The sequence below is a fragment of the Hemitrygon akajei genome, chromosome 2 (assembly GCF_048418815.1).
Source record: "Hemitrygon akajei chromosome 2, sHemAka1.3, whole genome shotgun sequence".
Classification (NCBI taxonomy): Eukaryota; Metazoa; Chordata; class Chondrichthyes; order Myliobatiformes; family Dasyatidae; genus Hemitrygon; species Hemitrygon akajei.
In genome coordinates this window covers 170,980,862-171,005,622 of record NC_133125.1, presented here as the reverse complement: position 1 = coordinate 171,005,622, position 24,761 = coordinate 170,980,862, and the positions used below count along the sequence as shown (strand labels likewise).

The 24,761-nt window shown below is 51.7% G+C and overlaps 1 protein-coding gene across 2 annotated transcripts in view; it reads right to left on the bottom strand.

Moving 5' to 3' along the window:
• Positions 1 to 24,761, bottom strand: part of gtf2h4 (general transcription factor IIH, polypeptide 4) — a 137,691-nt gene that overhangs the window by 82,897 nt on the left and 30,033 nt on the right. For both annotated transcript variants that reach the window (XM_073032356.1, XM_073032347.1), the window contains exons 2-4: positions 23,571 to 23,674; positions 22,887 to 23,007; positions 11,023 to 11,127 (exon numbers count right to left, since the gene is read on the bottom strand). In XM_073032356.1, coding sequence (XP_072888457.1) covers positions 11,023 to 11,127; positions 22,887 to 22,999 — 218 coding nt within the window. In that variant the 5' untranslated portion in view covers positions 23,000 to 23,007; positions 23,571 to 23,674. The remainder of the gene's footprint in view (positions 1 to 11,022; positions 11,128 to 22,886; positions 23,008 to 23,570; positions 23,675 to 24,761) is intronic.

Sequence of the window (24,761 nt, the reverse complement as noted above, 5' to 3'; positions counted from 1 at the left end):
TATCCTTTCCCTCTGGCTCTGGGTGGGTCAGTGGGTCACAGACTGTCCTCTCTCCCTCTGGGACTGGGTGGGGCAGTGGGTCACACACTGTCCTCTCTCCCTCTGGGACTGGGTGGGTCAGTGGGTCACACACTGTCCTCTCTCCCTCTGGGACTGGGTGGGGCAGTGGGTCACACACCGTCCCCTCCCCTCTGGGACTGGGTGGGGCAGTGGGTCACACACTATCCTCTCCCTCTGGGTCTGGGTGGGGCAGGGGGTCACACACTGTCCTCTCCCCCTCTGGGACTGGGTGGGTCAGTGGGTCACACACTGTCCTCTCTCCCTCTGGGACTGGGTGGGGCAGTGGGTCACACACTGTCCTCTCTCCCTCTGGGACTGGGTGGGGCAGTGGGTCACACACTGTCCTCTCCCTCTGGGACTGGGTGGGGCAGTGGGTCACACACTGTCCTCTCTCCCTCTGGGACTGGGTGGGTCAGTGGGTCACACACTATCCTCTCATCCTCTGGGTCTGGGTGGGGCAGTGGGTCACACACTGTCCTCTCTCCCTCTGGGACTGGGTGGGGCAGTGGGTCACACACTGTCCTCTCTCCCTCTGGGACTGGGTGGGGCATTGGGTCACACACTATCCTCTCTTCCTCTGGGTCTGGGTGGGGCAGTGGGTCACACACTGTCCTCTCTCCCTCTGGGTCTGGGAGGGGCAATGGGTCACACACTATCCTCTCTCCCTCTGGGACTGGGTGGGGCAGTGGGTCACACACTGTCCTCTCCCCCTCTGGGACTGGGTGGGGCAGTGGGTCACACACTGTCCTCTCCCCCTCTGGGACTGGGTGTGACAGTGGGTCACACACTATCCTCTCCCCCTCTGGGTCTGGGTGGGGCAGTGGGTCACACACTATCCTCTCCCCCTCTGGGTCTGGGTGGGGCAGTGGGTCACACACTATCCCCTCCCTCTGGGACCGGGTGGGGCAGTGGGTCACACACTGTCCTCTCTCCCTCTGGGACTGGGTGGGGCAGTGGGTCTCACACTATCCTCTCTCCCTCTGGGACCGGGTGGGGCAGTGGGTCACACACTATCCTCTCTCCCTCTGGGACTGGGTGGGGCAGTGGGTCACACACTGTCCTCTCTCCCTCTGGGACCGGGTGGGGCAGTGGGTCACACACTATCCTCTCTCCCTCTGGGACTGGGTGGGGCAGTGGGTCACACACTGTCCTCTCCCCCTCTGGGACAGGGTGGGGCAGTGGGTCACACACTGTCCTCTCCCCCTCTGGGACTGGGTGGGGCAGTGGGTCACACTGTCCTCTCTCCCTCTGGGACTGGGTGGGTCGGTGGGTCACACACTGTCCTCTCGCCCTCTGGGACTGGGTGGGGCAGTGGGTCACACACTGTCCTCTCCCCCTCTGGGACAGGGTGGGGCAGTGGGTCACACACTGTCCTCTCCCCCTCTGGGACTGGGTGGGGCAGTGGGTCTCACACTGTCCTCTCTCCCTCTGGGACTGGGTGGGGCAGTGGGTCACACACTGTCCTCTCTCCCTCTGGGACTGGGTGGGGCGGTGGGTCTCACACTGTCCTCTCTCCCTCTGGGACTGGGTGGGGCAGTGGGTCACACACTATCCTCCCTCCCTCTGGGACCGGGTGGGGCAGTGGGTCACACACTATCCTCTCTCCCTCTGGGACTGGGTGGGGCAGTGGGTCACACACTGTCCTCTCTCCCTCTGGGACTGGGTGGGGCGGTGGGTCTCACACTGTCCTCTCCCTCTGGGACTGGGTGGGGCGGTGGGTCACACACTATCCTCTCTCCCTCTGGGACTGGGTGGGGCAGTGGGTCACACACTATCCTTTCCCTCTGGGTCTGGGTGGGTCAGTGGGTCACAGACTGTCCTCTCTCCCTCTGGGACTGGGTGGGGCAGTGGGTCACACACTGTCCTCTCTCCCTCTGGGACTGGGTGGGTCAGTGGGTCACACACTGTCCTCTCTCCCTCTGGGACTGGGTGGGGCAGTGGGTCACACACCGTCCCCTCCCCTCTGGGACTGGGTGGGGCAGTGGGTCACACACTATCCTCTCCCTCTGGGTCTGGGTGGGGCAGGGGGTCACACACTGTCCTCTCCCCCTCTGGGACTGGGTGGGTCAGTGGGTCACACACTGTCCTCTCTCCCTCTGGGACTGGGTGGGGCAGTGGGTCACACACTGTCCTCTCTCCCTCTGGGACTGGGTGGGGCAGTGGGTCACACACTGTCCTCTCCCTCTGGGACTGGGTGGGGCAGTGGGTCACACACTGTCCTCTCTCCCTCTGGGACTGGGTGGGGCAGTGGGTCACACACTGTCCTCTCTCCCTCTGGGACTGGGTGGGGCAGTGGGTCACACACTATCCTCTCCCTCTGGGTCTGGGTGGGGCAGGGGGTCACACACTGTCCTCTCCCCCTCTGGGACTGGGTGGGTCAGTGGGTCACACACTGTCCTCTCTCCCTCTGTGACTGGGTGGGGCAGTGGGTCACACACTGTCCTCTCTCCCTCTGGGACTGGGTGGGGCAGTGGGTCACACACTGTCCTCTCTCCCTCTGGGACTGGGTGGGGCAGTGGGTCACACACTGTCCTCTCCCTCTGGGTCTGGGTGGGGCAGGGGGTCACACACTGTCCTCTCCCCCTCTGGGACTGGGTGGGTCAGTGGGTCACACACTATCCCCTCTCCCTCTGGGACTGGGTGGGGCAGTGGGTCACACACTGTCCTCTCTCCCTCTGGGACTGGGTGGGGCAGTGGGTCACACACTGTCCTCTCTCCCTCTGGGACTGGGTGGGGCAGTGGGTCACACACTATCCTCTCTTCCTCTGGGTCTGGGTGGGGCAGTGGGTCACACACTGTCCTCTCTCCCTCTGGGTCTGGGAGGGGCAATGGGTCACACACTATCCTCTCTCCCTCTGGGACTGGGTGGGGCAGTGGGTCACACACTGTCCTCTCCCCCTCTGGGACTGGGTGGGGCAGTGGGTCACACACTGTCCACTCTCCCTCTGGGACTGGGTGGGTCGGTGGGTCACACACTATCCTCTCTTCCTCTGGGTCTGGGTGGGGCAGTGGGTCACACACTGTCCTCTCTCCCTCTGGGACTGGGTGGGGCAGTGGGTCACACACTGTCCTCTCTCCCTCTGGGACTGGGTGGGGCAGTGGGTCACACACTATCCTCTCTTCCTCTGGGTCTGGGTGGGGCAGTGGGTCACACACTGTCCTCTCTCCCTCTGGGTCTGGGAGGGGCAATGGGTCACACACTATCCTCTCTCCCTCTGGGACTGGGTGGGGCAGTGGGTCACACACTGTCCTCTCCCCCTCTGGGACTGGGTGGGGCAGTGGGTCACACACTATCCTCTCTCCCTCTGGGACTGGGTGGGACGGTGGGTCACACACTATCCTCTCTCCCTCTGGGACTGGGTGAGGCAGTGGGTCACACACTGTCCTCTCTCCCTCTGGGACTGGGTGGGGCAGTGGGTCACACACTGTCCTCACCCTCTGGGACTGGGTGGGGCAGTGGGTCACAGACTATCCTCTCCCCCTCTGGGACTGGGTGGGGCAGTGGGTCACACACTGTCCTCTCCCCCTCTGGGACTGGGTGGGGCAGTGGGTCACACACTGTCCTCTCCCTCTGGGACTGGGTGGGTCGGTGGGTCACAGACTATCCTCTCCCCCTCTGGGACTGGGTGGGGCAGTGGGTCACACACTATCCTCTCTCCCTCTGGGACTGGGTGGGGCAGTGGGTCACACACTGTCCTCTCCCCCTCTGGGACTGGGTGGGGCAGTGGGTCACACTGTCCTCTCTCCCTCTGGGTCTGGGTGGGGCAGTGGGTCACACACTGTCCCCTCCCCCTCTTGGACTGGGTGGGGCAGTGGGACACACACTGTCCCCTCCCCCTCTGGGACCGGGTGGCGTAGTGGGTCACACACTGTCCCCTCCCCTCTGGGACCGGGTGGCGTAGTGGGTCACACACTGTCCCCTCCCCTCTGGGACCGGGTGACGTAGTGGGTCACACACCATCCCCTCCCCTCTGGGACCAGGTGACGTAGTGGGTCACACACCGCCCCCTCCCCCTCTGGGACCGGGTGACGTAGTGGGTCACACACTGTCCCCTCCCCTCTGGGACCGGGTGGCGTAGTGGGTCACACACAGTCCCCTCCCCTCTGGGACCGGGTGACGTAGTGGGTCACACACCATCCCCTCCCCTCTGGGACCAGGTGACGTAGTGGGTCACACACCGCCCCCTCCCCCTCTGGGACCGGGTGACGTAGTGGGTCACACACTGTCCCCTCCCCTCTGGGACTGGGTGGCGTAGTGGGTCACACACTATCCCCCCCCTCCTCTGAGGCCAGACACTATCTCCACCCCACCTCCGAACTGGGTGGGGCAGTGTGTTTTACACTCCGGGACTGGGTGGGGTAGTGAATCACACACTGCCCTTTCACTTCCACAGATGCTGCTAGACCCACCGAGCTCCCCCAGCAGTATGGTGCCCCTTATCAGTGCAGACATCACCGGAGAATGAGTACAGAGTGGGGGATGTGAGCCCACAGCCTCAGGAAAAATGAGTGGGGGGAGGGAGAGGGGAGTGTGGAGTGAGGCTAAAGTGCAAACAGTACACTCCATAAGACACAGCAGCTGAATTAGGCCATTTAGCCCATCCAGTCTGCACCACCATTTCATCATGGAGGAATTCATTTCCCCCTCAACCCCATCCTCCAACCTTCCCCCGTGACCTTCCACCCCCAACTAATGAAGAACCTATCAAACCTCTGCCTTAAATACACCCAATGACGTGACCCCCACAGCCATCTGTGGCAACGAGTTCCACCGATTCACCACCTTCTGGCTCAAGAAATTCCTCATCTCTGTTCTAAATACACTTCCCCTACCCCGAGGTTATACCCCCTGGTCTTAGACTCCCCCACCACAGGAGGCATCCTCTCTATCTAGGCATTCGGTAGATTTCAATGAGATGCTTTCTCATTCTAAATTCCAGCAAGTAAAGGCAGAGAGCTGTCAATTGTTCCTCATACAATACGCCTTTCACTCCCAGAACCATGCTCGTGAATCTGCTCTGAACCCTCTCCAATGCCAGCACGTCCTTTCTTAGATAAGGGGCCTAAAACGGTTCACAATACTCCATGAGGCCTCACTAGTGCCTTATGAAGCCTCAACATGAGATAGATAGATAGATACTTTATTCATCCCCATGGGGAAATTCAACATTTTTTCCAATGTCCCATACACTTATTGTAGCAAAACTAATTACATACAATACTTAACTCAGTAAAAAATATGATATGCATCTAAATCACTATCTCAAAAAGCATTAATAATAGCTTTTAAAAAGTTCTTAAGTAGTTTACTTAAATACATTGAGTCCTAACCCCGGCACTTTAACATATCTTACTCCTGGCGGTTGAATTGTAAAGCCGAATGGCATTGGGGAGTATTGATCTCTTCATCCTGTCTGAGGAGCATTGCATCGATAGCAACCTGTCGCTGAAACTGCTTCTCTGTCTCTGGATTGTGCTATGTAGAGGATGTTCAGGGTTTTCCATAATTGACCGTAGCCTACTCAGCGCCCTTCGCTCTGCTACCGATGTTAAACTCTCCAGTACTTTGCCCACGACAGAGCCCGCCTTCCTTACCAGCTTATTAAGACGTGAGGCGTCCCTCTTCTTAATGCTGCCTCCCCAACACGCCACCACAAAGAAGAGGGCGCTCTCCACAACTGACCTATAGAACATCTTCATCTCACTACAAACATTGAATGACGCCAACCTTCTAAGGAAGTACAGTCGACTCTGTGCCTTCCTGCACAAGGCATCTGTGTTTTTACATCCTTGCTTTTATATTCTAGTCCTCACGAAATGGATTTCAACATTGCAATTGCCTTCCTCACTGGCTCAACCTGCAAACTAACCTTCACAGGGAATCCCACACAAGGACTAACATGTCCCTTTGCAGCTGAAATTTCTAAATTGGAAAATAGTCTTTACTTTTACTCCTACCAAAATGCATCACCATACACTTCCCGACATTGTCTTCCATTTGCCGCTTCTCCTGATCTCTCCAAATCCCTCTGCAGCCTCCCTGCTTCAACTCTACTGCTCCCTCTCGCTACCATCCACAAACTTTGCCACAATTCCATCCTCCAAATCATCAGCATACAGTGTAAACAGCAGTCCCAACACAGACCCGTGTGGTACACCACTGGCAGCCAGTCAGTCAGAAAAGGCTCCCTTGATTCGCAGGCTTTGCCTCCTGCCATTCAGCGTCGAACCTCCTTTATTAACACATCCTGCATTGAGAGGTGTGACCATGTTGCCCCAGCCCTCCTCACCACTTAATCATCAGCTGCCCTGAGTAAACAGCACTAACCAGTTGTAATCAATACACAGCAAGTCTACCATTAGTTTCCAGCTGAAGGTGTTCAGTGAGTTACACTTTTCCAATTACATTGCTTAATCATCTCCCCTTTGTGTCAGGTTACAGACTGCATTGCTCAGAATGGACTGCGGCAAACATCTGATAGGTGCCTGGATAATTATTGCTTCCAATTTCACTCCCCGTCTAGGGAAGCTGAAAGTAAGGCTGAGGAACAGTACCTCTGGACAAATTATACCCTTGCAAGATCAATATTAAGGTCAAAATTACAGATAATGGTTCTGCCATTCCACATTTATACTGCTGGGTCCCCTCTATTTCTTTAGTGGCAGAGGGAGAGGGGGGGGGGAGAGAGGGGGAGAGAGAGAGGGGGGAGGAGAGAGAGGGAGAGAGAGAGAGACACACACACACACACACACACACACACAGCGGCACAGCTCTGGTAATTCAGGTTTAATGCCCACCTCCTGCCCACAGTACTGGCTATGTGGAGTATGCACATTCTACAGGGAACTATGTGGGCTTACACCCCCATACACACCAACAAAAGTGCAGGTATGCAGGTAAATTCAAATTCAATTTCATGTTTAATTATCACTCAAGCAGACATTAATACAACCGAATGAAACAGCGTTCCTCTGGGGCCAAGGTGTAAAACGTACACAGCACTTTCAAAATAGCAAACAGTCACAAAAAAAACCACATACCTACATAGCCCGAACGATATGTTGCGCAAGTTGACGGTACAGCTCTTTGCAGTGTGCAGGACACAGGCAATCCAGCCTGACCCTCCATGATCGAACACTGGAGGGCAGAACTGACGGGAGAGACCAGTCCTCAACTGAGCACGGACACCAAACAACATTGCCTCCGCCTGCACTGCAGCAGCAGGCAACCCCACGGCTTGAGGCCTAAACCTCACTACAACCGAGGCCACACAGCTGGCTCGCTGTCTGTTGTACCACCAAAGGAGGCAAACAGACCTGTGGCATCTTACGTTAGCAATGCCCGACAGGGTTTTGTGATCGCAAGGGAATCGTCCAAGTCAATCACCCATGGTTACACTGACCACCGCTGTTATGCACCAATGGCCCCCTGCTGCAGGCAGCCGCACAGTCTGCACCAAGGTCAGCCCCTGTGACACCCCAGCTAGCTGCTCCGATCAGCAAGCAGCACTTGAAGCTCAGCACCATCTCACAACTGTAAAAAAGACTTTTTACAAAGCAAAGAAAAAACACCTTTGGTTCACCCGAGAGGCCAGTGCATCTGAACTCACCACCATCTTACCAGTAAGAGGTGAAATGGGATTAGTGCAAGTGGGTGCTTTGAGTCACAGTCACACAGCAGGGAAACAGGCCCATCGGCCCAACCAAGAAGCCCCATCAAGCTAGCCCAATTTTCCAGCATTTCACCCATAAGTTAAACCTTTCCAATTCGCAAATCCATCCAATTTTTAAAATTTTTTTTTAAAGTTGCTGTTGTACCTGTGGCAGCACATTCCACAATATACCACCCTTTTCAATGTTTCTCCTCTCACCTTAACCCCACGTTGTCCAGTCCGTGATACCCCAATAGTGGGAAAAAGACCCGAGTACATTCTCCCTATCCGTACTCATGACTATGTACACATCGATAAGAGGGTCAGCACAGGAATGATGGGCCAAAGTGCCTACCGCTGTGCTGTTTAACTCCATGCCTCGTTTCTAAAGCAGTGCTTTTCACCTTGCACCGTCAATCCTTTGGTCATTTAATGGGGAGGCACATTGCGTAGCGGTTAGTGCAATTTCTTTACAGCTCTAATGGAGGTTCAATTCCCACTGACGTCTGCGAGGAGTTTGAGAGTTCTCGCCTCGCCACTTTCTTCTGCACACTGCGGATTCCTCCCACGTTCTAAACACGCGAGGTTAGGCTAGTGAGTTGTGGGCACTGGAAGTGTAGCAACACTTTGCAGGCTGCCCCAACCACAATCCCCTCTGATTTGCCTCGACACAAATGACACATTTCACAGGATGCTTCGACATACAGGTGACAAATAAAGGTAATCTTTTCCATCTTCTTCCTCATATCGTGCTCCCATTACTCTCCCCGTCCCCCACCCCCCACTTCCTCCATGTCAAAAATCTTTCTGATGCTAGGACATTGACTTCTTTCTCATTCTGCTGATCTACTACATGGATAAGGGTTTTACATCTGTATTAAGGGTTCAATGAGTTTACCTCTACTTTGTCCCTCAACATACTTTCTTTATCCGCAATCCTTCATTTCTCCCAAAATCCAAAAAACGCTTTCTCAACTCTAAAGCTAGACATCAAGGTGAGTTAAAAAGGAAAATACAATTCACGATTCTCTCATCAGCAATTCGGTGCTGCAGAATGCAAAGCTGAGTCATCAACATGTACAGCAAGAAAAGGAGAGTCGAAAAGTAATTTTCTGTTGATTTAGTTACCATTTTCTCTGCCACATATATTCCCTGAGAGGGAGGTCAATGCTGCATCTCACATTTTTGGGCAGTGAATTTGTAAATTCTATACGGTTGATTTTCTATGAGCAGAATTACTTTGTCATTTAACTTTCCTATGCTTGCTTGTATTTTTTACATAATCACCTACATACGCTCTTTGGCCACTTTATGAGATAACTCACCCATGTTCATGGTCTTCTGGGGCTGCAGCCCTTCCACTTACGGTTTGCCATCTTGTGAGTTCAGAGCTGCTCTTCTGCACACCAATGTTGCAGAGCTTGGTTATTTCACTCTGCTGTCAGCTTGAACTAGTCTGTCCATTCTCCTCGCACCTCTCTCACTAACAAGGCTTCTTCGCCCACAGGTAGTTCTTTGCTTTCTTGCACCATTTTCTGTACACTCTCAAGACTTGTGCGTGAAAATCCGAGGCGCTCAGCAGTTTCTGAGATACTCAAACCAAAAATCATTTCATGGCCAAAGTTTCTTCCCCACTCTGATGTCTGGTCTAAGCAACAACTGAACCTCTTTACCATGTCTGCATGTTTTTATGCACTGAGTTGCTGCCAAGTGGTTGGCTGATTAGACACTTGCATTAATGAGCAGCTGTATCCATGTAAAGTGGCCACCAAGGGTACATGTAATTGATAAGTGAGTTTTCCAGTACTTGTGGTATGGTTGCTTCTGTATTTTTCCAAGCTTTCAAAAGCTTCTTAGTTTTTCTCCAGCAGCTGTCATGCCTCTTGAATTTGGTTATTTTATAGATTAATTGTTGTCACTGGAGCTTGGTCTGAGTCTGAAAGAACAATGACTTCTTTATCTTTGTCTTTACTTGTTCCTTCTTCATTCTTGTAATACTTAACAAAATGACTGTACGTAACAAGTTTTAAGCCTCATTCTTGAATCTGAACATCTGGATCGCAAAACCACCAGGAGTCAACGGGGGTTGCCTAGCAACTTGGAGGTCCAAGGTAGAATGCAGCCCACAGATAATCCTGCAGAACTGAACTGCTGGTGGTACAATTATAAATCTTAATACATTTTTTAATTCATCTTAATTTCTAGTTTTAGAGTTGAGGGAGATTTTTAGATTTTGGGAGAATCAAGGATTATTGATGACAGGAAAGAAAGCAAGTTGAGGACAAAGTTAACATTTTTGAACACCAGGAGAGACCAAGGAGGGTATATGGCTGACTAGGTCCCCTGCACATATTATAAATTTTAGTTTAACAGAGTTGAGGCTTCTGATACGAGCAAATATAGAAGCAAGGCAGCACAGTGCTGCTGTCAGAGGAGCCACTGCCTCACAGCACCAGGGATCTGCATCCGATCCTGACCTCTGGTACCATGCATCAAGTTTGCATGTTCTTCCTGTAACCACATAGATTTCCCCTTCCTATGACCAAGAACATGCAGGCTTGTGGGTTAACTGCCTGTTGTAACTTGCCCCGATGCATAGGTGAGTTTAGGAATCTGTGGTAGTTACAGTCAGAGTTACACAGCGTGGGAATAGTCCCTTTGCTCCATCTTGTCCATACTGACCTAGATTTCCATTTACCCACATTCGGCTCAACCTTTCTTGCCCATCTACTTGTCCCAGTTCCTTTGAAATGTTGTTAACGTACCAGCCTCTTTCCATATACTGTGCACCCACCAGAGTACAGTTTTCCCCTCAGGATCGTATTAAATCTCGCACCCTCTCACCTTAAACATGTGCCCTCTAGTTCTTGATTCCCCACCTTGGGGAAAAGACTGTGCTCATTCATCTATCCCTACACCCCTTGTGAATTTATACACCTCTGTTCTATCAGATCACCCCTCATTCTCCAACACACCAGAGAATTGTCCCAACCTTTTCAACTTGTCCTTCCAAGTCCTAGTAACTTCCTCATAAATCTTCTTTCAGCTTTGGGACATCTTTACTGCAGCAGGTTGACCAAAACTGAGCACAATATTACAAAGATGGTCTCAACAGTGCCTCGTACAACAATTGTGGTTGATGATTGGTGGTCAGCACAGACTCAGAGCTTGAGGGCCTGTTTCTTCAGAAATACCTTCTCCTGAAGCCAGTTTCCCCAATGACACAGAGGAAACCGCCTTCAAGGTAAGGCATTTCTGCTACAACCTGTCAAGTCACAGCGAGAGAATAGTGAGTGTGGTGGAAATATACCGTTGGCTATCCTTCTTTACCCAGAAGGTGATGCCAGCCTGGGGCAAGGGCTGATCCAGGAACAGCAGTCGCATCACGTAGTTCCGAGCCAGCATTGGCAGTTCCCTGAGAAACGGAAGGAAAAGGAAGCATTTAGTATGACAGGAGCATTCCTACTGCAATGGTGGACTGGACACAGCCAGCAAGGAGGAGCACAAAGACCCATTATATATTTGGCCTGATACTCAGCTCCCTGTTGTCTTCTCTCTACATTGGCAGGATAGTATGATGCTGTCCTTTTGGGAACTCCATCATTTCCCCCAGACCCCTCCCCAGTCGGTTCACCCCTGTACTTTACTCCTTCCTCCCCTCCCCCTACCCCTGCACCCCTCCCAGCTCTCACTCCTGCACAATGCCTCCTACCCTATCTTATTCACCCAACACCTTCCCGAGTCTGTTCACTCAACTCCTTCCTTCCCACTACACCGATCCCAAGTCTCACTCCTGCACAACTCCATCCTACCCATCCCGAGTCTATTCACTCCTGCACTTAAATCCTTCCTTCCCAAACCCTAACACCCTCACCCTTGAGCTTTCTAGGGTGGGAATTTCACATGAGGTTTACTTCACCGTGGGGTGCGCTGTAGTTGCGTGAGCATGGTTGTGTCAGTCAGCCAAGAAAGGACACCACTGAGTTTCGATGTGTCCTGTTTCTACGAGACCAGGTGTCAGCTAGTCCACAGGTTGATGATCTCCCATTGTTACTTTGCATCTTTGGTACACAATGATGGGCAGTACTACAAGCTAGCCCAGGTTCAACCCCAGCATCTTGAATTCAGGCTTTCTAGAGTGGGGCAATGTCATTTTCCTCAGCATTTGGTTGGGCACCTTGCTCAGCACTGACCAGATGGGCCAAAGGGCCTGTCTCTGTGTAGTGGGACTCCAGGACTCTGTGACCCCCAGATGAGAGATCGGTGAGATGCAATCATTTTAATTGTCCTGAAGCAGGGTCAGGGCCCGAAATGCCCATTGTTTATTCAGTTCCATAGACGCTGCCTGACCTGCTGAGTTCCTCTATCATTTTGTGTGTGCTGCTTTGAATTTTCAGCACCTGCAGACTTTCTTGCATTTATCATTTTAACTGTGCTGAGGAAGAAACCACCTCCACTGCACCAAACTCACTATCACTCCACTAGGCTCACTACCACCTCTACTTCCTCAGGGAAGACTAAAGAAATGCCCCATGTGCCCTTCGACTCTTACCATTCTATCTGGAGGACATAATGACTTGGTACGACAACCGGAAGAAACTGCAGAGAGTTGTGGGCACAGCTCAGCACATCATGGAAACCAGCCACACTCCATAGACTCTCGCTGCCTCAGTAAAGCAACCAGCAGGTTGTAGATGTTTAAAGAGCAAACACGAGGAAATCTGCAGATGCTGGAAATTCAAACAACAACACACACAAAATGCTGGTAGAACACAGCAGGCTAGGCAGTATCTATAGGGAGAAGCGATGTTGACGTTTCGAGCCGAGACCCTTCGTCAGGACATCGCTTCTCCCTATAGATGCTGCCTAGCCTGCTGTGTTCTACCAGCATTTTGTGTGTGTTGTTGGTTGTAGATGTCGTTCCTTATTTAAGAAAGGGAGTAGAGATAGCCCAGGAAATTATAGACCGGTGAGTCTTACCTCAGTTGATGGAGAAGATCCTGTGAGGCAGGATTTATGAACATTTGGAGAGGTATAATATGATTAGGAGTAGTCAGCATGGCTTTGTCAAGGGCAGGTTGTGCCTTACGAACCTGACTGAATTTTTCTGAGGAAGTGACTAAACACACTGATGAAGGAAGAGCAGTAGATATAGTGTATATGTATTTCAGCAAGTCTTATTGAGAAAGTAAAGAGGCATGGGATCCAAGGAGACATTGCTTTGTGGATCCAGAACTGGCTTGCCCACAGACGGCAAAGACTGGTGTGCCTCAGGGATCTGTTCTGGGACCCTAACTCTGATTTTTTTTTATAAATGACCCTGATGAGGAAGTGGCAGGATGGGTTAGTAAGTCTGCTGATGACACAAAGGTTGGAGGTGTTGTGGATAGTGTGGAGGGCTGTCAGAGGTTACAGTGGGACATTGATAGGATGCAAAACTGGGCTGAGAAGTGGCAGATGGAGTTCAACCCAGATAAGTGTGAAGTGGTTCATTTTGGCAGGTCAAATATGATGGCAAAATATAGTATTAATGGTAAAACTTGACAGTGTGGAGGATCAGAGGGATCTTGGGGTCCGAGTCCATAGGATGCTCGAAGCAGCTGTGCAGGCTGACTCTGTGGTTAAGAAAGCATATGGTATATTGGCCTTCATCAATCGTGGAATTGAATTTAGGAGCCGAGAGGTAATGTTGCCGCTAGCTATGGTCAGACTCCACTTCGAGTACTGCGCTCAGTTCTGTTTGCCTCACTACAGGAAGGATGTGGAAGCCATAGAAAGGGTGCAGAGGAGATTTACAAGGATGATGCCTGGATTGGGGAGCATGCCTTAAGAGAATAGGTTGAGTGAACTCGACCTTTTCTCCTTGGAGCAATGGAGGATGAGACATGACCTGATAGAGGTAAATAAGATAAGAGGCATTGATCGTGTAGAAATAGTCAGAGGCTTTTTCACAGGACTGAAATGGTTGCCACAAGAGAGCACAGGTTTAAGGTCAACACGAGGGAATCTGCAGATGCTGGAAATTCAAACAACAACACACACAAAATGCTGGTGGAACACAGCAGGCCAGGCAGCATCGATAAGGAGAAGCACTGTCGACGTTTTGGGCCGAGACCCTTCGTCAGGACTAATTGAAAGGAAAGATAGTAAGAGATTTGAAAGTAGTGGGGGGAGGGGGAAATGCGAAATGATAGGAGAAGACCGGAGGGGGTGGGATGAAACTGAGAGCCGGAAAGGTGATTGGCGAAAGGGATACTGAGCTGGAGAAGGGAAAGGATCATGGGATGGGAGGCCTAGGGAGAAAGGGGGAGGGGATCACCAGAGGGAGATGGAGAACCGGCAGAGTGATGGGCAGAAAGAGAAAAAAAGGAGGGGGATAAAAAACTAAATATATCAGGGATGGGGTAAGGGGAGGAGGGGCATTAACGGAAGTTAGAGAAGTCAATGTTCATGCCACCAGGTTGGAGGCTACCCAGCCGGTATATAAGGTGTTGTTCCTCCAACCTGAGTGTGGCTTCATCTTGACAGTAGAGGAGGCCATGGATAGACATATCAGAATAGGAATGGGACATGGAATTAAAATGTGGCCACTGGGAGATCCTGCTTTCTCTGGCAGACAGAGCGTAGGTGTTCAGCGAAACGGTCTCCCAGTCTGTGTCGGGTCTCACCAATATATAAAAGGCCACACAGGAGCACCGGACGCAGTATCCCCACACCAGCCGACTCACAGGAAGGACTGTCTGGGTCCCTGAATGGTGATGAGGGAGGAAGTGTAAGAGCAGGTGTAGCACTTGTTCCGCTACAGGACAAGTGCCAGGAGGGGGATCGGTGGGAAGGGATGGGGGGGGGGGGGGAAAACGGGGAGACGAATGGACAAGGGAGTTGTGTAAGGAGCGATCCCTGCGGAAATTTAACAGGTTTAAGGTGCTGGGGAGTAGGTACAGAGGAGATGTTGGGGTAAGATGTCAGAGAGTGGTGAGTGCGTGGAATGGGCTGCCGGCAACGGTGGTGGTGGCAGATATGATAGGGTTTTTTAAGAGACTTTTGGATAGGTACATAGAGCTTAGAAAAATAGAGGGCTATGGGTAACCCTAGTAATTTCTAAGGTAGGGACATGTTGGGCACAACTTTGTGGGCTGAAGGGCTTGTATTGTGCTGTAGGTTTTCTGTGTTTCTATCATCAAAGAACCCAGCCACCCCGGCATTCTCTCTTCCCTTATCAGCGAGAAGGTGCAAACGCCTGAAAGCACGTTGTACCAGGCTCAAGGACAGCTGTTATCGGACTCTTGTAAAGATAAGATGGTCGTTTGGTGTCTCAATCTGTCATGTTATAATCTCTCACCATATTATCTATTTGCCCTGCACTTTCTCTGTGGCTTTTACACTTTATTCTGCATTACGAGGGGTGATTGATAAGTTCGTGGCCTAGGGTAGAAGGCGATGAGTTATTAACTTCAAGCTTTCTGCATTATCACTCAAAGAGTTGAACTGCATGTTCATGTAACGAGAGCTGGATAACTCATCTCCTTCTACCTCAGGCCTCAGACTTATCACCCATCTGTGGACCCTTTCTGGAGGTCCAAGATACGGCTATACTAAGTGTGTAAATGGAGGAGGGGATTATGTTGAAGAATAAATGTGCTAGGCTTTCTAAAATTGACTCATACCTTAGGTCATGAACTTATCAATCACCCCTCCCCTCCCCTTCCATCCACCCCCCCTTTTATTGTTTTGGCTTGTTCTAGCCATTTTGGGCCTGTATTTGCTGAGGATGAGAGGGGATCTCATTGAAAATCCGCTGTTGGGAGAGTACACTAACAGAGGGTACAGCCGCATAATAGAAAGATGTCTCTTTAGAACATCGATGAAGAAGAATTTCTTTAGCCAGAAGTGGTGAATCTGTGGCTGTGGAGGGCAAGTAGAGGTTGACATTCTTGATTAGTAAGGATGTCAAAGGTAACACAGAGAAGACAGGAGAATGGGGCCGGGAGGAATAATAAATCCGCTAAATGGCCATATTCTGTTCCTGTCTTATGAAAGTATCATCCAGTGAAACTTCATACGTCACGGTAATCATACTTAGTATAACCATGTTACACTCACTATAACCACACTGCGCCCACTAACTGCACCATCCCCACTGTAATCAGGCCGTCCCCACTGTAATCAGGCAGTCCCCACTGTAATCAGGCAGTCCCCACTGTAACTGCACCATCCCCACTGTAATCAGACTGTGCCAACTGTAACTGCACAATCCCCACTGTAACTGCAACATCCCCACTGTAATCAGACCGTGCCAACTGTAACTGCAACATCCCCACTGTAACTGCAACATCCCCACTGTAACTGCAACATCCCCACTGTAATCAGACCGTGCCAACTGTAACTGCAACATCCCCACTGTAACTGCAACATCCCCACTGTAATCAGACCGTGCCAACTGTAACTGCAACATCCCCACTGTAACTGCAACATCCCCACTGTAACTGCAACATCCCCACTGTAACTGCACCATCCCCACTGTAATCAGGCAGTCCCCACTGTAATCAGACCGTGCCAACTGTAACTGCACCATCCCCACTGTAACGGCACCATCCCCACTGTAATCAGGCAGTCCCCACTGTAATCAGACCGTGCCAACTGTAACTGCACCATCCCCACTGTAACGGCACCATCCCCACTGTAATCAGGCAGTCCCCACTGTAATCAAGCAGTCCCCACTGTAATCAAGCAGTCCCCACTGTATCTGCAACATCCCCACTGTAATCAGGCAGTCCCCACTGTAACTGCACCATCCCCACTGTAACCGCACCATCCCCACTGTAACCAGGCAGTCCCCACTGTAACTGCACCATCCCCACTGTAACCAGGCAGTCCCCACTGTAACTGCAACATCCCCACTGTAACTGCACCATCCCCACTGTAACTGCAACATCCCCACTGTAACTGCAACATCCCCACTGTAACTGCAACATCCCCACTGTAATCAGACCGTGCCAACTGTAACGGCACCATCCCCACTGTAACCGCACCATCCCCACTGTAACCAGGCAGTCCCCACTGTAACTGCACCATCCCCACTGTAACCAGGCAGTCCCCACTGTAACTGCAACATCCCCACTGTAACTGCACCATCCCCACTGTAACTGCAACATCCCCACTGTAACTGCAACATCCCCACTGTAACTGCAACATCCCCACTGTAATCAGACCGTGCCAACTGTAACGGCACCATCCCCACTGTAACTGCAACATCCCCACTGTAATCAGACCGTGCCAACTGTAACTGCAACATCCCCACTGTAACTGCAACATCCCCACTGTAACTGCAACATCCCCACTGTAACTGCAACATCCCCACTGTAACTGCAACATCCCCACTGTAACTGCAACATCCCCACTGTAACTGCACCATCCCCACTGTAACTGCAACATCCCCACTGTAACTGCAACATCCCCACTGTAATCAGACCGTGCCAACTGTAACTGCAACATCCCCACTGTAACTGCAACATCCCCACTGTAACTGCAACATCCCCACTGTAACTGCACCATCCCCACTGTAATCAGGCAGTCCCCACTGTAATCAGACCGTGCCAACTGTAACTGCAACATCCCCACTGTAACTGCAACATCCCCACTGTAACTGCAACATCCCCACTGTAACTGCAACATCCCCACTGTAACTGCACCATCCCCACTGTAACTGCAACATCCCCACTGTAACTGCAACATCCCCACTGTAATCAGACCGTGCCAACTGTAACTGCAACATCCCCACTGTAACTGCAACATCCCCACTGTAACTGCAACATCCCCACTTTAACTGCACCATCCCCACTGTAATCAGGCAGTCCCCACTGTAATCAGACCGTGCCAACTGTAACTGCACCATCCCCACTGTAACGGCACCATCCCCACTGTAACGGCACCATCCCCACTGTAATCAGGCAGTCCCCACTGTAATCAAGCAGTCCCCACTGTAATCAAGCAGTCCCCACTGTATCTGCAACATCCCCACTGTAATCAGGCAGTCCCCACTGTAACTGCACCATCCCCACTGTAACCGCACCATCCCCACTGTAACCAGGCAGTCCCCACTGTAACCAGGCAGTCCCCACTGTAACTGCACCATCCCCACTGTAACCAGGCAGTCCCCACTGTAACTGCACCATCCCCACTGTAACCAGGCAGTCCCCACTGTAACTGCAACATCCCCACTGTAACTGCACCATCCCCACTGTAACTGCACCATCCCCACTGTAACTGCAACATCCCCACTGTAACTGCAACATCCCCACTGTAATCAGGCAGTCCCCACTGTAATCAGACCGTGCCAACTGTAACTGCAACATCCCCACTGTAACTGCACCATCCCCACTGTAATCAGGCAGTCCCCACTGTAATCAGACCGTGCCAACTGTAACTGCAACATCCCCACTGTAATCAGGCAGTCCCCACTGTAACTGCAACATCCCCACTGTAATCAGGCAGTCCCCACTGTAACTGCACCATCCCCACTGTAACTGCACCATCCCCACTGTAATCAGGCAGTCCCCACTGTAATCAGACCGTGCCAACTGTAACTGCAACATCCCCACTGTAATCAGGCAGTCCCCACTGTAACTGCAACATCCCCACTGTAATCAGGCAGTCCCCACTGTAACTGCACCATCCCCACTGTAACTGCACCATCCCCACTGTAATCAGGCAGTCCCCACTGTAATCAGACCGTGCCAACTGTAACTGCAACATCCCCACTGTAATCAGGCAGTCCCCACTGTAACTGCAACATCCCCACTGTAATCAGGCAGTCCCCACTGTAACTGCACCATCCCCACTGTAACTGCACCATCCCCACTGTAACCAGGCAGTCCCCACTGTAACTGCACCATCCCCACTGTAATCAGGCAGTCCCCACTGTAACTGCACCATCCCCACTGTAACTGCACCATCCCCACTGTAATCAGGCAGTCCCCACTGTAACTGCAACATCCCCACTGTAATCGGGCAGTCCCCACTGTAATCGGGCAGTCCCCACTGTAACGGCAACATCCCCACTGTAATCGGGCAGTCCCCACTGTAACGGCAACATCCCCACTGTAATCGGGCAGTCCCCACTGTAACGGCAACATCCCCACTGCAATCGGGCAGTCCCCACTGTAACTGCAACATCCCCACTGTAACGGCACCATCCCCACTGTAATCAGACCGTGCCCACTGTAACTGCAACATCCCCACTGTAACTGCAACATCCCCACTGTAATCAGACCGTGCCAACTGTAACGGCACCATCCCCACTGTAACTGCAACATCCCCACTGTAATCAGACCATCCCCACTGTAACTGCACCATCCCCACTGTAATCAGGCAGTCCCCACTGTAACGGCACCATCCCCACTGTAATCAGGCAGTCCCCACTGTAACGGCACCATCCCCACTGTAATCAGGCCGTCCCCACTGTAATCAGGCAGTCCCCACTGTAACGGCACCATCTCCACTGTAATCAGGCAGTCCCCACTGTAATCAGACCGTGCCAACTGTAACTGCAACATCCCCACTGTAATCAGGCAGTCCCCACTATAACGGCACCATCCCCACTGTAATCAGGCAGTCCCCACTGTAACTGCAACATCCCCACTGTAATCAGGCAGTCCCCACTGTAACTGCAACATCCCCACTGTAATCAGGCAGTCCCCACTGTAACTGCAACATCCCCACTGTAACTGCACCATCCCCACTGTAATCAGGCAGTCCCCACTGTAACGGCACCATCCCCACTGTAATCAGGCAGTCCCCACTGTAACGGCACCATCCCCACTGTAATCAGGCAGTCCCCACTGTAACTGCAACATCCCCACTGTAATCAGGCAGTCCCCACTGTAACGGCACCATCCCCACTGTAATCAGGCAGTCCCCACTATAACGGCACCATCCCCACTGTAATCAGGCAGTCCCCACTGTAACTGCACCATCCCCACTGTAATCAGGCAGTCCCCACTGTAACGGCACCATCCCCACTGTAATCAGGCAGTCCCCACTATAACGGCACCATCCCCACTGTAATCAGGCAGTCCCCACTGTAACTGCACCATCCCCACTGTAATCAGGCAGTCCCCACTATAACGGCACCATCCCCACTGTAATCAGGCAGTCCCCACTGTAACGGCACCATCCCCACTGTAATCAGGCAGTCCCCACTGTAACGGCACCATCCCCACTGTAACTGCAACATCCCCACTGTAACTGCACCATCCCCACTGTAATCAGGCAGTCCCCACTGTAACGGCACCATCCCCACTGTAATCAGGCAGTCCCCACTGTAACGGCACCATCCCCACTGTAATCAGGCAGTCCCCACTATAACGGCACCATCCCCACTGTAATCAGGCAGTCCCCACTGTAACTGCAACATCCCCACTGTAACTGCACCATCCCCACTGTAATCAGGCAGTCCCCACTGTAACGGCACCATCCCCACTGTAATCAGGCAGTCCCCACTGTAATCAGGCAGTCCCCACTGTAACGGCACCATCCCCACTGTAATCAGGCAGTCCCCACTGTAATCAGGCAGTCCCCACTGTAACGGCACCATCCCCACTGTAATCAGGCAGTCCCCACTGTAATCAGGCAGTCCCCACTGTAACGGCACCATCCCCACTGTAATCAGACCGTGCCAACTGTAACGGCACCATCCCCACTGTAATCAGGCAGTCCCCACTGTAACTGCAACATCCCCACTGTAATCAGGCAGTCCCCACTGTAACGGCACCATCCCCACTGTAATCAGGCAGTCCCCACTGTAATCAGGCAGTCCCCACTGTAATCAGGCAGTCCCCACTGTAACGGCACCATCCCCACTGTAATCAGACCGTGCCAACTGTAACTGCAACATCCCCACTGTAATCAGGCAGTCCCCACTGTAACGGCACCATCCCCACTGTAATCAGGCAGTCCCCACTGTAACGGCACCATCCCCACTGTAATCAGGCAGTCCCCACTGTAATCAGGCAGTCCCCACTGTAACGGCACCATCCCCACTGTAATCAGACCGTGCCAACTGTAACTGCAACATCCCCACTGTAATCAGGCAGTCCCCACTGTAACGGCACCATCCCCACTGTAATCAGACCGTGCCAACTGTAACTGCACCATCCCCACTGTAATCGGGCAATCCCCACTGTAACTGCAACATCCCCACTGTAATCAGGCAGTCCCCACTGTAATCAGGCAGTCCCCACTGTAACGGCACCATCCCCACTGTAATCAGACCGTGCCAACTGTAACGGCACCATCCCCACTGTAACGGCACCATCCCCACTGTAATCAGGCAGTCCCCACTGTAACGGCACCATCTCCACTGTAATCAGGCAGTCCCCACTGTAATCAGACCGTGCCAACTGTAACTGCACCATCCCCACTGTAATCAGGCAGTCCCCACTGTAACTGCAACATCCCCACTGTAATCAGGCAGTCCCCACGGTAATCAGGCAGTCCCCACTGTAATCAGACCGTGCCAACTGTAACGGCACCATCCCCACTGTAATGGCACCATCCCCACTGTAATCAGGCAGTCCCCACTGTAATCAGACCGTGCCAACTGTAACTGCACCATCCCCACTGTAATCAGGCAGTCCCCACTGTAACTGCAACATCCTCACTGTAATCAGGCAGTCCCCACTGTAACGGCACCATCCCCACTGTAATCAGGCAGTCCCCACTGTAACTGCAACATCCCCACTGTAATCAGGCAGTCCTCACTGTAATCAGGCAGTCCCCACTGTAACTGCAACATCCCCACTGTAATCAGGCAGTCCCCACTGTAACGGCACCATCCCCACTGTAATCAGACCGTGCCAACTGTAACGGCACCATCCCCACTGTAACGGCACCATCCCCACTGTAATCAGGCAGTCCCCACTGTAACGGCACCATCTCCACTGTAATCAGGCAGTCCCCACTGTAATCAGACCGTGCCAACTGTAACTGCACCATCCCCACTGTAATCAGGCAGTCCCCACTGTAACTGCAACATCCCCACTGTAATCAGGCAGTCCCCACGGTAATCAGGCAGTCCCCACTGTAATCAGACCGTGCCAACTGTAACGGCACCATCCCCACTGTAATGGCACCATCCCCACTGTAATCAGGCAGTCCCCACTGTAATCAGACCGTGCCAACTGTAACTGCACCATCCCCACTGTAATCAGGCAGTCCCCACTGTAACTGCAACATCCTCACTGTAATCAGGCAGTCCCCACTGTAACGGCACCATCCCCACTGTAATCAGGCAGTCCCCACTGTAACTGCAACATCCCCACTGTAATCAGGCAGTCCCCACTGTAACCAGGCAGTCCCCACTGTAACGGCACCATCCCCACTGTAATCAGGCAGTCCCCACTGTAACTGCAACATCCCCACTGTAATCGGGCAGTCCCCACTGTAACTGCACCATCCCCACTGTAATCGGGCAGTCCCCACTGTAACGGCAACATCCCCACTGTAATCAGGCAGTCCCCACTGTAACTGCACCATCCCCACTGTAATCGGGCACCATCCCCACTGTAATCAGGCAGTGTCCACTGTAATCAGGCAGTCCCCACTGTAACTGCACCATCCCCACTGTAATCAGGCAGTGTCCACTGTAACTGCAACATCCCCACTGTAATCAGGCAGTCCCCACTGTAACTGCAACATCCCCACTGTAATCAGGCAGTCCGCACTGTAACGGCACCATCCCCACTGTAATCAGGCAGTGTCCACTGTAACTGCAACATCCCCACTGTAATCAGGCAGTCCCCACTGTAACTGCACCATCCCCACTGTAATCAGGCAGTGTCCACTGTAACTGCAACATCCCCACTGTAATCAGGCAGTCCCCACTGTAACTGCAACATCCCCACTGTAACTGCACCATCCCCACTGTAATCAGGCAGTCCGCATTGTAACGGCACCATCCCCACTGTAATCAGGCAGTCCCCACTGTAACTGCACCATCCCCACTGTAACTGCACCATCCCCACTGTAATCAGGCAGTCCGCACTGTAACGGCACCATCCCCACTGTAATCAGGCATTCCCCACTGTAACGGCACCATCCCCACTGTAATCAGGCAGTGCCCACTGTAACTGCGCACTGGCTGCATCAAGCCCACTATGACCAACCACGTCCTACCTGAAGACGGCCAGGCAGGTGGCCGGGTGATTGTACAGCTTGTCGAGGATGGCCGGGCTGAGACTCCTCAGGTACTCGTGGAGGTTCTTGCACTTCAGCCTTTCCTGCTGCATGGTTGGCGCTGCAGGCAGAGGGAGGTGGGAGAAAGAGTCGGGTTAGCAAGCGGCAGCTGTGAAGCCAAAATCCAGTGCTTGTTCCCAGTTATATTACACCGCCGGGCAGCACACAGATGAAGCTGATAGAACCGCTGCCTCATGGTCGCGGAGTTCGATTCTGACCCCTGTGGAGTTTCCACCTTCCCCCAATGGACCATGAGGGCCACAACTCCTTTCTTCCTGACTGGGAGCACTGTTCCCTCTAAGTTATGTGGGTGTGTAGCTATGCAGGAACTGAAATACTCTCGGGCACACAGCCTTTGTTACTGCACAGCTGGAATTTTCTTTTATACAATGTCAATATCATCTTAAAATTATGCTAAATAATTTTGAAAACTATGTTAATATATTTGTGAAATACCCTGTAATTGTGTTCATGAATATAATCCATAAATTTTCCAAATAATAAATGCACAACCATTACTTTGTCACGTTCTAGAGCTTCAATGTATTTACATCGCCAGTGTTTCAAGTAACACTACTATTACAGATTGTAACAAGGAACACAGAACGGAAGTCGGTAGCTTACCGTTAATGAACTGTTCACCCGCGGTTTATTGTTCATCAAGTGCTGCGCAGTCTCCAGGTTGTGCAGAAGTTTCCTGCTCAGAGCAATGGGTGCCGGGCGCAGCTCTAAAAGAAAATTAGAGGGAACTTTGGTTACGTTTCTGTTGTAGATTGCTTTGACTGTGCAGGTGAATGGTGGAATTTGAAGGGAGATGTGAATTTCTGGTGAATAAAATAAGATTAGTGTAAAATTGATGTTTTGCTGAGTGTTCGGTGGGGGGGAGACGCTAATACTTTTTGCTGGTGGGGGAGGGGGCATCAATACTTTGCTGCTTATGCATGGGAGGGGGAGTTGGGGGCTTTGGGGTTCTAACATTTAACTGTCATTCATTCTTTGGGGCACTCCTCTGATTTTGCAGATGGTGTATTGTATACATTTCTCTGACATGCAATGTACCTTTGGAAATCAACATCAATGGGTGCTTGATGGTCAACATGGACTAGCTCAGCTAAATGTCCTTTTTCATGCAACATGATCCCATGAGTTGACCCCGGAGGTCAGAGGTTAACCACAAACACCCTACAGTGAGATCCATGGACAATTCCCATTTCCTAGTTAACCCACACCATCTTCACTTAGGGAAATGAGCAAGGCATAGAAATCTCTGTTACAGGGTGCCGTAGAGGTAAAAACAGAGGCACTTCAAAAGTTTGAAGTAAATGCATAATGAAAATGCATATATGACTCCAAGATACATTTTCTTGGGGGCATTCACAGTAAATACAAAGAGATACTATAGACTCAATGAAAAATTACAAAGAGAAACAGACAACCAGTGTGCAAAGGACGACAAATTGTGCAAATACAAAATAATACTAGCAATAATTATCAAGAACTTGAGATGAAGAGTTCTTGAAAGCGAGTCTATAGGTTATGGAATCACTTTGGTTTTGGGCTGAGTGAAGTTATCCCCTCTGGTACAACAACCTGATGTTTGAGGGGTACTAACTGTTCCTGAACCTAGTAGAAAGGGAAATCACACAAAATACCAGGCAAACTCAGCAGGTCAGGCAGTGTTTACGGCAGGGACTTAACAGTCAGAGCTTCAGGCCAAGATCCTCCATCGGGACTACTAATGAGGATCTCGGCTCAAAACGTTGGCTGTTTATTCACTTCCCTAAATGCTGCCTGACTTGCTGAGTTCCTCCAGTA